Source organism: Tetrao urogallus, assembly GCF_951394365.1.
Source record: "Tetrao urogallus genome assembly, chromosome: 16".
Lineage (NCBI taxonomy): Eukaryota > Metazoa > Chordata > Aves > Galliformes > Phasianidae > Tetrao > Tetrao urogallus.
In genome coordinates this window covers 8,160,196-8,174,459 of record NC_136829.1, presented here as the reverse complement: position 1 = coordinate 8,174,459, position 14,264 = coordinate 8,160,196, and the positions used below count along the sequence as shown (strand labels likewise).

Below are 14,264 nucleotides of genomic sequence, written 5' to 3'. Positions count from 1 at the left end.
ACCTTCAGTGCCTGCAAGTCTGGAAGCCAACTATGGGGTTTGTGGTCCAAGTTCATAGAAATGGCCAGAGAAAAGCTTCCTGGTGCAGCAAGCAAGGCTCTGTCTTATCCGCTTGCTGCAGTTGGTGTATTGGGTGGTTGGAAGGGACAAACCCAACTTAGAAATGTTGTATTTGGGCAATCTCAAACCAGTAGGATGCTGCCTATGGAATATTCCACAAAGGACAAACTGTAGCAACCAAAATGCTATTAAATGAATTCCCATCACCTTGTTTACTCTCAGTCAACATCTGAAATAAAGTCAACAGGGAGATTTTGAAAAGGTACAAGCAATGACCTGGAGATATCATGGAGTCATTTAGGTTGGAAAGACTGCTAGGATCACATAGTCCAACCATCCTACCATGCCACTAAGTGACATCTACTCTTTTCTTGAATGTGTCCAGGGACCCCCATGCTGATGCCTGACCGTTGTTTCCTAGAAGAAGTAGTTCCTACAGATGGTGAAACCAATCATGGCTCAGGCTTTGTAGGGGCAGGGTACCACAATTTCTTTTCTCTTTAACATAATGTTTCAGAATTCTGCTCTAACACAAATGTGTATTTGCTCTAAGACTATACAGTGTTGGAAAAGAAATCAACAGTCTGTACCAACAAAAAGAACTTTCCCTCTTTCCCATCCAAATCCTGCCGCTTCATCCATAAATAAAATAAGGCACTAACTCAGTTCCTGGCAAGAGCTCCCTTTTATCTTCCGTTCACTTAAGGAAGGCTAGCAACATCACATTTTCGGAAAGCCAAGTGTAGTAATCATAGAATTGGATTTCATGTATTTTTAAAAACATTTGCAGCAGCAGAGCTCCGATCACTTTTAAAAGAAGTATAAACATTCAGAAATTCTGAGGAAGCAGCACAGAGCTCCTGACTGCCTTCATTCCTTTAGCACCAGACGAACACGCTGGGAAGGGTCTCCTTTCAAAGGAAGGCTCAGAAAGTTAGCAACATTATGCTACAAGCACCGTAGAGCCGAAGCACTTATTATCTCAAATAAGCCTGGATGACATTTGAGATATCTCGACGTTTATTGGCCTGCCAACAAAACATGGAATCAACCAGCCCCTTTTCTCTCATATCTTTTTCTTCCTTTTCTTTTTTCCTTGCTTGCTTGAAGTCTGTGTTCATAAAATATTTAATGGGAGCTCTTTAGAGATGATGTTGCATGTTCTATAGCCCCAATGCAGGTCTGCGGTGCTACTGGAACAGATATTCTGCCCCCAGAGAAATCAGAAGAGCTGACAGAGCTGCATCACTGGACCGGGAGCTCACAGGTGGCTGCCAGACCCCAGCATGAGCAGGGATGGGCAAACAGAGCAAACACACAGAACAGCTCTGGTCCCTTTGCCATTGTTACAAGGAGAAATGCTTCTTTCCAGAACTGAAAAGAGCAATACCAATGTTCTGACTGTTTCTGAGCCCCAGCTGGAGACAGCCAACCCTTTTTTTCCTCTTGTTTTCTTCTGAGTGGAGAAAAAAAGAGCAATGACGTCTGGAGTTCAGATAAACCGCTCAATTGAGCTATCACTGGGTTAGCAGTTCCTTGTAGCACCACCCATTTCTGCAGCAGCCTGCCATAAATTAAAGAAAATAACATGGTTCCCTCCACCGCTGAACTTTGTTACAACCTGTTCATCTCCTATGTTCACAGCCGTCCCTTTTAATTTTCTACTCCAATCATGATTTCATCTTTCCCCCCTACGTTTCAGCTACAAATGTAATACATTTTCTTGACATTTCCTGTATTCGAGCAAGTATCTGCTTTTAATCAGTAAAAAAAAAAGTAAAAAGTATCTGCTTTTAACATTCTCATCTCAGCCCGGTTGCTTGAATGTACATCTGAACCTCTGGCATACACTAAATCCCTATCATTTTCCCTATTAGTTCAGAGGTAGATGTTTCTTTGTTCCACCTTTGGCATTTTTCACCCTCAGGTATCCAGGAGCTTAAATGAGACTATTGCCAACCTGTCCTCCTTTAATAATTTTTATGAAGTGCAGTCCAATTATCTTTATCTTCCTTGGGGATCCATTCAGTGGTAATGAGCGGATGGACACAGAGCATTGTAACCGTATTTACATTCAGATGAATGGGAACCAGGTAAGATAAATTTAAAGCCATCAATATTTTAATACCTCAGCTATACTGCATGTCAGACACATTTAGAGGGATCAGCACAATTTTAGAGGCTGAGTTTTTAATTTCCTCCCTTGGTTTGTGGAAATGAGGGTTTAGAAACAGCAGTAAACAACACGAATTTGTCTTTAAGTAGGATTCTTGTAGGTTAACAGAAACACGTCTCACAACACAAAGCAAGACAGAAAGCTCAGTCCAGCCTCTTGGACATTTCCTGAATTGAACATAATGGAAGAAACCAATAAATAACAAATCCCTAAGTGGAGATGCTGAGAGCACTAGGCTAGAGAGCACACAGAAGAGATGCTGAGCTAGAAACACCAGCTTTGAAGCAACCTTTCTCCCTTTTGAAAAACAAAGGTTGGATCTGGAATATGGAGCTGTTCCTCCGAAAGCACACAGCTCTGACAGTTACTTTCACACCTGCTTCAAGGCACCTCTGCACTGCAGTAGCAAAGTGGAAGGATTGGACTGAGACTGCAAACTTGGTTGTCTTTCAACACACCTTAAAATAACAGTGTTATAGGCCCTGATAAACGTGTCAATAAGCATTTGGAGAAACAACTGGTATCCAGGGAATTTATCTTGGCTGTAGTAGTTTCAGCTGAATAGGTCAGATTTGTTAACATTTTAATTTACACAAAGCTGCATTCCAAATTCCGCTCTTCGGCTCCTTTTCCTAATAACAAGAAAATGTCAGTAGCTAAACCAAATTTACTCCTAATAGCTTGCTCAAGATTTGAGGAAAAACAAACAAAAACAAAAAAACAATCTGTGATACAGTCATGGGAGAACTTAGACACATTTTTCAATTTAGACCTAATATAATTTTATGTTAATAAAATAGAAACCTTCCGTTGATTCCAGATGTAAGCCTGAAAGGCAGCAGAGAGCACTGGGAACGAGCATGCCCCATAGCTGCAGGGCAGCCCCAGGACTGTGCCCACAGCAGCTTGTTCTACTCGTTCTCACTGTCCCTTGCTCACCCTGCTATCAGCTGTGGGATGCTCAGCACCAGATTTCCATACACAAAGTGCCACCTTGTTGTCATTTCCCAGACCTGGTGCAACAGGGGACGAACATGAAGCATACGGTTACCTTGTAAGTTTTAATATCTTTCAGATGCAAGGAGATAAATCTGAAAAAATATCATCGTTGTGGCTTACCCTTTCCCCTATTTATCACCTGCCTCTTTTTTCCAGCTGATTTCCTGAGATTAAAACCTCTCAACCTGCTATCACAATCCATGTCTCTAAAATTAATATAAACCTACGACCTTTCTTTATCTGTAAAGCCCTACATTAAAGTGCTTGCCCCTGCTGATGTCAGGGGGACAATAAATGTTCTGTCATTCCCATACAGCCATTTTTCTGCCAGAACTCAGATTCTTCCTCTGGGTCTCCTGCTGCTGTCTTCTCGAGGGCCACCCCCATTGCTCTGTACCCTTCATGCACCCCCGAAGCCACAAAGCAACCCTAAGCAGCCAAGGAAAGAGGCACGAGTCATTGAGTTCTCTGTGCTGATGTAAGTGAAGTTTGTGAAGATTGTTCACTGAATGCTGATGAACGCTTATTTACACAACATTAATGATGTGCACAGCAATGCACAACAGCCATCACCTGTCACAGCACTGCAGTAGGGTTGATGGGGCTGATCTGGCAGGAAATAAATGCCCAATGTGCTGGAGGGTGTCATCTCCCCGGGCTGGTGTCAGCAGCAGGGCACCCTTGTGCACTCACTCAGTCCCTGCCATCAGTTGTGAGAGAGGAAAGGAGAGAATGGAAGAACTAACCCAATTTCTGATCCCTTCTCTCAGAAATGCACCCGACACTCTCAAAAAAAAGGATTTTGACAGACTTCTTGTCTGTGGGGACTGCCTGAACTCAAACACCTGAGCTGAAGGCTACACAAGGCTACATTGTCTGCATCAGCATACTATCAGTGGCAATCCCTTCAATGAACAAATGACCCTTCCTATCACTTACAAGTTGACCAAAAAAAAAATCTCCCAATTGTGGTGGACTGGTGACCCTCCAGAAAGCATACAATACAAGTGGGAAAAAAAGGCAGAATTTAAGTTCTCCCTTCACTTCACACCCACAGACTGCTTCCTCCTCCTTCACGGTCACTCCAACCCACCACTGACGCTATGCTGATTTTTGTTAAATGTTTAATATTCAATGCTTTCTCCTTGAGTTATGCTCAGAATCAAAGAAGGCAGAGCTATAAGAATCATACTACATAGCTCATACTAACAGAGCATGTTTCTGTCCTTTGAAATGATATTTTTTCTATATTTGGAGAAGCCGTACCTTGTAAAATGCCAAGAAGATGAGGTATTAAAAACAGAGTTGCACACAAAACCAAAATCACAAGGTTGATAACACACACCAGAAGACATTTTCCTAATCTGGAAATGATACAAGAATGCCATGATGAAACATGCCAAGTGTGTGGAATACAGGCTGTGTAACTGCTTCCAAAGATAATATAAAGAGAGTTAAGCAAGATAGGTCTAGAAAGGGCTATAGACATATACCACTTTATCTTTTCCATGACAGAAGGAGGATAAATGCCAATTTATTCATCTCCCTGTTCCTTCTGGATTTTCTACATCTTTGAGTGGTGCACTGTTACACAAGGTAAATACCAGACCCTGAGTTGGAAGACTCTCCCAGAGTTTCATCGACCACTATGGATTAAGACAACCAAAGCCACCACGCACCACAGTCACTGCAGAAGCAAAGACCGTGAACTCCACACTGCAACTCCAACTTCAGTAGGGTTTGAATTCAAGATACAACTGGGAACTCGGTGTGGCGGTGTTCAAACTCACCTCCCTGTCGAGGCCAGCAGCCACGGTGACGATATCTCCTGTCTCACTGTTAATGGTGAACATGTTCTGCGATGGGCTCTGGGGGGTCTGAGTCACGATTCGGTATCTCACCATCCCGTTCGCCGTGGTGCTGTCATCAGCGTCATTCGCAGTCACTGTCATCACGTAGGTACCTTGGAACAAGAGAAGACAAAATGTCAGGATTATCTCGTTGCACAGCAGATTGCAGTCCCATAGACTCAGGGGTGTGCGTTTTACTCAGAAATGCAGGGAGACCACGTCCCATTTCAGTCTAGACAAGGTGAGGGATACGAAAATAGCAACAGTGCTGAGACTAGATGATCTGCAAGGAGACTGATTACACGTAGCTGATATACAGAAAGAAGGTACATGGGGATATCAATGATTAACTTCTAATTCTTTCAGTGATTGTGAGTCTTAGGGCAGCATTTTTTTTTTGTCCTGCAATTTCATATAGATTCTCCTAGGAGATTTTTTTCCATCTACCAATCATTGCATTCACAGGCATTCAAAAGTATTTCCAGAGTTTAACAGCAGAAAGCCTGTTAGAGTTCTCAGCAGCTTCAGAAGGACCCCATCAACGTACAGGACCCCACCAATAGGCCCAGTGTAGCAAACAACCTTCTGCTGCCTCCTGTTTGGGAGAAACGTCCATCCTTCTAGCTCCTTCCAGAGAAAGAAAACATTTCTGCTGAGCAAATGGAACAGCTGCTGCCCAGCAGGATGGAAAATCAATGATTTGGTATGTGTGGTCAGTGATGTATTGAATCATTGGTTTGTTTCTTGCTAATCATCAGTGTCTTCATTTGCCTTGCAAAAAAAAAAATCATCCCTACTTTCTAGATGCAGTTGGGAGTGTGCTGATGCACTGACAGACTCATTATCACTGGAGTTTGGCAGCAGGGTGTTTTGTTAAAGTGGGAAATTGTAATTATGAGGGTAAAAGATGTTACTTGATTGGATGGACTCCTGCAGCTGCATGGTCCTGTGACCCCCCAGAGCTCATAGGGCCCAGCTTTACACTTGTTATATTGGTTGGAGAGAAAGACTGAAAGGGCAGATGCGTGCTGCTTGCAAAAAGCAATCCACAACAGTGTATGAATCTAACATATGAGACCTGGAGAGGAGGAGTGGGAGGCAAAGAGAGACAGAGAAACCAGACATAGCCTTGTTTAATGACCATCAGAAACAAACAGCATCAATGGAGAGATGGAATTTACCACATGAGCACTGCTCATTTGAGAGCCCTAAACAGGATGCGACATGTTATGAGCGTGTCAAACTCGAGGAGATGCAAAGTTGTCCCAACAAGAACCTGGGCTCAAGACACAGCTATGTGTTTTGCAACAGCAAGCCGAGCTCTTTCAGCCTGCTCTGTTAGATGTGAGCCACTGGCAAACTGGAGGCTGTACAGCTACATCAGTATCGCATCATGTCTGATCTAACAAGCCCAGCTTGGTCACAAAATTAACCAGTTTCCAGCTCAGGGAGAGCCCAAAGAGCTAGGGAGCTTGTATCTGTTTGCAAGAGAATTAAAAGAGCTACCCCATGCTGTAAATCAGCAGCTCTAATCAATGGCTGCAGCACACTCGAATCTGTAGCCTAGTCAAGTGTCCTGAAGACATTCAGCATGCGAGTAACCACCCAGCATCTTCCCCCAGTCTGGGAAAACAACGCTTTTCAGCATTAGCAAGAAGTGGCTTCCTAAGTTTGTGTTTTAGCAATGTGGAAAATTCTTTGCTGAACTTTTTCCATCCGGCTCTATCAGGGCTCTTTTTGTTCTCTGTGGTAATACATATCCCTGAGAGTTTTTTTACTTCAATAAGAATTATAGATTAAAAAATAAATGAATGTGTAAGGCAAATTCTAATGATGAATACATTCTATCTTTCTGCACTAATCCTGATTCACATTTGTGAAATGAAAACAAACTATTCAACATCTTTAATATTATCCCAATCAACAAACTTCGGGAGACGGAAGGAACACTGAATTGAAACAAGGCTGCGCAAGCAAAGGATTTTCTCTTTTCTCCTTTCTCTTCAAGCATTCTTTTCTTTTGCTCTTTTGCAAAACCAGTTATCATGAGCCAACTGATACAAATAAAAAAGCCATTCCTTAGATAGGTACAGGCGAAATGTACAGGAGAAATTTAAATAGGAAATATGCTGAATGAAGAGATGTTTGATTTGAGATCTATGTTATCTTAATGCATTCTATACAGAAAATATCTCTGAACAGAATGTCAAAACCTGGGGCTAATGAAAGCAGAAGTGGAAGAGGAAAACACAATCTATTTTAGGACATATGCAGTCTTGGGATGTACTCCAGACAACAGGTGGTATTTTGTGATTCTGTTCTAGTGCAGCTCAGAAAGAAAAGTTATTGGTTTTTGGGGGGTTCAGTTGAATACACCCCAGTGTTCTGGAAGGATCTCTCAGTCTGCACCGCAGTTTCCAAAACAAACCAGGACATGAGGGAGGTGGTGGGTTCCCAGCCTGGCAAAGGGGGTGCAGTGGTGGTGGACATGGGGTCACCTGATGGTAGCTCTGCTACAAATGAGGCACACGTACACACATTGGGTGTCCTTCACTCTTTCCCTGACCTTTTCTGCCATGCTGCATTTTGACCACTGGATCGAGCACATCTGCTCCAAAACAAATGAGTCTTTCAGCAGCATTTGACCTACATCTCCATAAAGGGAGAAGAGACTGGACAAATGTCTCTAAAGTCATGAGCGGAGCACCAGGGAGCTGTATTTCAAGTGGCAATCTGCTTCCTCTCCATCTCATTTCTTTAATTTCCCTTATGAAACTCAACCACAGAGAAAATAAAGAGAGGAACTTGGCATTAATTACTAACTTGTAACTTAATAAAGCATCCTCTGCAAAGGGCCCTGCATGGCTGCAGCACTCTGCAGCACATGATGGAAATACAGCAGCTCTTCCTTCCCCCGCTCTCCGCTGCCCCCCGGGGCGAGTTGTCTGGCCACAGTCTGCTGGAAACCAGTTGTGATTGACTCCTTTCTTTCTGCAGACTGTGTGGCGGCTGGGAAGAGTTGATCCATCCATTCAGGTTCCTGCATGCAGGCATTTCCCACCTGGCTGTGCTGACCCAAGGGCAGCAGCCTGATGGCATCTCCTCATGCCTTAGCAGAGAGCCATTCCCAAGCAGTGTTCCCAGGGGGCCAGCTGCTCCGACCTGCACTCACCACCAACATCCTGCTCAGACTTCTGTGCATTTGTTCTGTCTTCAAGTAAAATGCATCCTTTACGTACTGCCGTGCCGCAGTGAGTGGCATAAACATATATCTGTGTACAAGAATATTCAGCAGAGTGCTGCTGATATATACTGCTACAGTGCCGAACATCTTCTGGGTGCCATAAAAAGTCTCCCACCACAGTAAGGTGGTTGGTGATGATTTACCCACTCTATAGTAAATAATGACGTGTTTCTATATCCTATGCATGGAGATATATCTTCATATACTTTATATTAAAATAAAGGAAATACACTCTCATAGACAGCCTCTATTACTGCACAAATGAGGCAAACGAACAGTGGCAGACCGTACATTTCCTACACACTGGAGAACTGAGGCTCAGATTGTTAGGATTTAAATGAAAAAAATCCTAAGCAATGTACAGACTGCTTGATCCAGCTGTAGAGTGTTGAGTGTGCATTTGCAGAAATCAAAGCATTAACCGCATATCCTTTAAATACCCTGCCCAAGTAGAGACTGGCAGCAGTTCCCACAAACCAGGGACAGTTCATCAGCCCTTTCAGGCCCTAGTGAATATTGACCCGTGGTGATGGAGCCAAAAGAGAGCTGTACAAATGGGGAGAGAGGGTCTTCATGCCTCCAGTGTGTGGAAGAATTATCAGCTTTAATCTGGGCTCTGAAGGAGCAGACATGCTTACATCCTCCCTACAAGCAAGCTGACAACATTAAATGAATGCATGAAGTGCCAAAACTCAAGAATGTGCCCAAGTCTGTGCTGTGTATCAAATAACACCCAGTCCAGACGGTGTTTGATGTAACTGCATTAACCCCCACACCTGGCCTGCTAACTCAGGTAGATAACCTGTTGAAAGGGAAGCATTTCTCATCAAATCAGGCACATGGTATGTTAAATGAAATACCTAACCTAGTACATCATGTCACTATTAAATCAAATTTGTTGCATGTTGAACAGCTCTTCTGAGGAGCAGATTGAATTATCATGCACAGCTAGTGATGACAAGATTACTGTGCATTAGCTTTTCATTAACTAATGTGCCAAGTTCATATATCACCTGAGTTAAAATTAATGTATGGCACGATGAAGGAGATCTATCAACAAAATGCAAGATCCCAAGAACCTGAACTTCACAACACATTCACTTTTATTTCCCAGAGACTGCCATCTCCAGATATTATTTTTTCAAATGAGATACTTTTGTTTCAGTCTAACAACAGACAAGAAACAAGAGAGATGCTTGAAAGCACCCATAATGGAAAATATTCCCATTAGATTAATCAAGCTTTCTACGGGGTAGGCAAAATAATACCTTGCAAAATGCAGGGTGATGGAAGCAAACAGATCGTTTTTACCAGTATCTTCAGTTTTATCGATCTTAAAATTAATTGCATCTGCTTGTAAAAGACTAAAAAAGGATTTTATGTTCACTGTATCTCATTTGATCTCTGTGTGTTTGCAAGTTAAAAAAAAAAAGGAAGAAAACAAGGAAGATAGCTGCCCTGTGTCTATATGAGCAATGCAGTCGTAAACAAATGTCTCCCCAGAATCACTCTGGAATCTGAGAGTCAGGGTGATTGTTTCTGCTCCCAAAGCATGCCAAAATCTGCTGATTCCCATCACTGTGCCTGCAATCTCTGCTCTCCCATCCACACAACTGCATTTCTCCATAGAGTCGGGGCTTTCATGGTTTTAAGGCATTCAGACAATGTCTCAGTGCAGTTGTGCTTCCAAAGTCTTTGTTACAACTGCTTTGTAATTACCATTTTTCTAAGCTGGTTTGATATCCATTAGTTAGATTTAATGCATGTTAAAAGAAAGAGCTAATGGGCACTTACCAGGAATCCAAATAGAAAAAAGACAAAAAACTCTTTCACTTCACCCTTTATACTACATGCTACTATAAAAATACATAATCCTCTCTGTCTACTCCTGTGATATAAACAGCAAAGCTAAAAATTCATCCATTTGTTTTACTGATAACACTGATTCTCTGTTGAGCTTTATCTTACAATTTATGTTTTTAATGGCTGGTAAATGGTTGCAGAATCATTCAAGGTTAGTTAACCTTCTCAGTCTAATTCTGACCTACAAGATACTTAATTTAATCATTCCCCCATAGTAAAGGATTGAATCATTATGTGCAGACATGTGGTGATGGCCATATTACATTAGATCTTCATTAACCCAAGTTAATAATGGCTTTGTACTAATGGAAACCTCCCCTTCCTCCTAATTTTTTTTTTCCTGTATCAGAAAGCTTACTTAGTGAATACTCTGCATCCTATGCCAGACAGCAAGAAGATGGTAATTGTTGATAGGAAAATTAAGTACCGAACAGTAGTGTAAAATTTACAGCACTTCTAAAAACGCAATTTTCAATTCAAAAGAATTTCCTGGCACTGCTTCCTCCCCCACTGAGGATGGGATCTTGTGGCACTGCTCACAACGGGAGCACTTCACCCATTGCATGACTCCACGCACGTTAAGGCACCGCAGCACCAAAGTGGTGAGCAGGGCTATGGGATCCTGGGCAAGTCGTCTAAGCACAGAGCTACGCACAAAAACTTACGCACGGCTTCCCAACATGAAGTGTTATTTTCTTACTAAAAAGCAGGCCTAAGTGCCCCTGTGCAATTTGTATTTTTAACTGAAAAAAAAACAAACACACAACAAACCAACAGATGAGGCTCTTCCCTTCTCAATGAAGGACAGACACTGCCTCCAGGCATGCATCTTGGGGACCAGCAGCACTCTATCCAGTACAGCACAGAGCTCCTCAGGGCAGAATTTTCCTTGTCATAAGAATGGATTTTGGAGCAGTATTTGGAGAACTGCTGTAGTGTCAAAGAATAAAACGTCTCAGCAAACAAATCTGCATCCTCAAGTGAGAACAAATGTGTTCAATAGGTGATTTGAAGCACTTTCACATATTTATTGTTAAAGGCTTCGAGTGAAAAATGAGGAGCTGACTCATCAAAGGTGCTCAGTGGAGTCATATATAGGTAAATAGGAATGTGTGCGATGTATGCAAGACATCAAGATGACATGTGCCTGAAACTCTACTGCAGATATAATAAATTGCAAATATACTTAAATTAAACTGCATCCCACACACTCTGGATGGAAAACTAAACAGAAACAGCACTTTCCTTTTAAATGATATTTCTTCAGTCACAACGGATGCTGCTGTCATTCTCTTCCACCATTATTTTTGTAATCACTGGCAATTTTTGACCTTTCAAGCAGCTAACCTAATTCATAAAGGATGCCACTTCCTAATTAGTGGAGACATCAGATCCTCAGCCTCAAACAATTCAAGAGTTGGCCTAATGAGAGTAAAGAGAGCAAGAGGGGCTGCAGAGATGGCTGAGCCAGCTGAAGCATCTGCTGTCACCCAGTAAAACCTTCTTATCATTAAAAAGAAAGCAAATATCTCCGGAGAGACAATGGAGAGATGCACCAAATGCAGTGCACACGGGCATGGCCAGATTGGCAAACAGCTCCTGCACTGCAGCACAGCGAGACCCCGTGCACTGCAGAGAGTAACAGAAGCAAACCTTCACGGAAAGCACACTGAGCCTCTGAGCAAACTGCTCTGATTGCATAAATGGATGAACCTCTGCTCAACCGAGCCTCTGCAGAACCCTCTCCATTCCAACAGGCATATTCAAAAATGGAGCAAGCACAACTTGGGATGAGATATTCTGACCAGAGGCAGCAAGCTGGGCTGGGTCGCATGCCCACCCAAAAGCTCAAACAAGTGCACTTGACACAAGGCTCGAGTTCAGCCCTGACTGAGAGTAAGAGCTGTGCAGACTCCTAACACAGTTCCTCAACAGGCCAGCTGTGGTGAATGTTCACAGACTGGTGGAAACAACACTTGTGTTCAACACACTGAAAGGAAGAACAGTGTACAGGTACATCTGCACCTGCACTCCTGGACACCTGAACACCTAAAGCACTGGAACTGTGTTTTGGTATTATCACAGGCTGAACGGCTCTGCCTCTTGCAATTCCTGATCACTTATAATTCTTGTTCCTGTTCTCTTGTATTAAGTGCATCTGTAGATCACTTGCTTTGTGGTAATATATATATTGCTGGATGGGGCTCTGAGCAGCTGATTGACTGCTGTAGGTGTCCCTGTTCATTGCAGGGAGGTTGGGCTTTAAGGGGCCCCTCCAATTCCAACCATTCTGTGATTCTATATTATGAAATAAAATAAATACAGAGTATGTATATAACACTGTATTATTTGCAACTGCTGATTAAAAAGTAGCAGAGAGTGAACTCCTACAGTGTTGTAACTCTCTTCAGGAGTGGCCTCAGAACGTGATTTCCACTTTTCCTTATATCAACCCGGCCATCTTTTCTGGAGGGTAAAACCACCGGCGTTTTATTCTCACTTACATCCCTGTAATTCACTTCCTTGCTATTGGGACTAGATACTTCTGAAAAGGAAATTAAGAAGAGCACAGATTTCATAACCACTCACCTCGAAACAAAATGGGAAGCACCATGGCATGTGTGCAGAAAAACAATCTCTCAAAATTGTGCTTGGCTGAGCAAAAGAACTTAAAAAAAGAATATTGCGTATCCCAACTTCACGTGCAATCTGTGAGAGAAAAGAGCTGGGCTGGACAAAGGTGTGTTTACAATTGCACATGAAATGCAAGGACCAGACTAGCACAGCACAGGGCGGCACTGCACTGATGCGTATACTCGGGTGATGAGCCCAGAAGTGATGCACCCGAACTGTGAGGAGCTCTGGGAAGATTTGAAGAAACTCTGGCACTTAAAACGTGTGTTTTTCTGCACATGGTCTCTCTAGTATATGGCATTTGCATTATTTTTAGCTTTTAGTGACATCAGCAGGAAAACGCACCTGGCCCTGCGCGATGCCCACAGCTGGCAGCGCTCTGCAAACGTACCCAGGTGCTTTGCTCAGCCTGAGCTGTCCTCAGCACAGCGTACCAACACCTACCTCCGTGCTGGTAAAAGAATACTAAACATTATAAAGACAGGCAGCACAGTGACGTTGCTGTAATGATGCACAATAGAAGAAAGGGGTCTTCACTCGCTGCCGCATTCATTTCTAAAACCAAAGCTGCCTCTCTGATCTCAGGCACCGATGCTTTCCTTTCCTCCCACACCACCCAGCAGCACCCGCCCTGGTTTTTCACTGGAAACAACCTGCAGGACACCCCGTGCCTCTGTTCTAATTATCAGGATGGTAAAGAGGAGGGAGCTACAGATGTAGAATCCAGATTCTTCGCATGAACATATATATACACACGTGCAACTTTATGCTTTAAAAGATTAATTTCACAAGCTTTAAATTGCAGTTTAATTTGAAAACTAATTCAGCCTCATAATTGGCTTTCTGTTCAAATCACTGAGGCTAAAGATTTAAATTCTTAATATTCAGATGACTTTCAAGTTTCTGGCCCCATCTGTGCATTAGCCCATGGTGTTAATCTCTAAGGGAATCTCTGCTAGCATAGATATAAAATAAACAAACTGGGACACTAATAGAATAATCGACTTCTAAAATCCTGTTTTGTTTTGTTTTGTTTTTAAATATACTGCTTATTTTTATGAGATACCTTAAACACAATTTGCCACATATAGATTTGGCTCCCAGCGATTTCATTTTTCACATGGCACATTATCAACAATTACTGTGTCAGAGTCCCATGAAATCAAGAGCAGACGGGAAAATTTCAAATTACAACATATTTTCATGTTGGAAATACTGATTTCCCTTTATTTTGGGAGACTGTCCATTTTTAACATACCTTCACACCACCAGAATAAACCATCCTGCTCACACAAAACCGTAAGATAGAAAGAGTTGGCCAAAACTACAGCTTGGACTTGTGCTACTGACTTGGAAGGGACCGAGATGCATCTATGGAGTCAGTGAACTGGAAAGGATGAATGGGAATGGAAAAGGCCAATCTGACAGGAACAAATGG

At 42.6% G+C, this 14,264-nt stretch overlaps 1 protein-coding gene across 1 annotated transcript in view; it reads right to left on the bottom strand.

Moving 5' to 3' along the window:
- Positions 1 to 14,264, bottom strand: part of CDH4 (cadherin 4) — a gene marked incomplete at both ends in the record, with an annotated part of 413,635 nt that overhangs the window by 62,835 nt on the left and 336,536 nt on the right. The window contains one exon of the mRNA XM_079543473.1: positions 5,026 to 5,198. Within this exon, the coding sequence (XP_079399599.1) occupies positions 5,026 to 5,198 (173 nt within the window). The remainder of the gene's footprint in view (positions 1 to 5,025; positions 5,199 to 14,264) is intronic.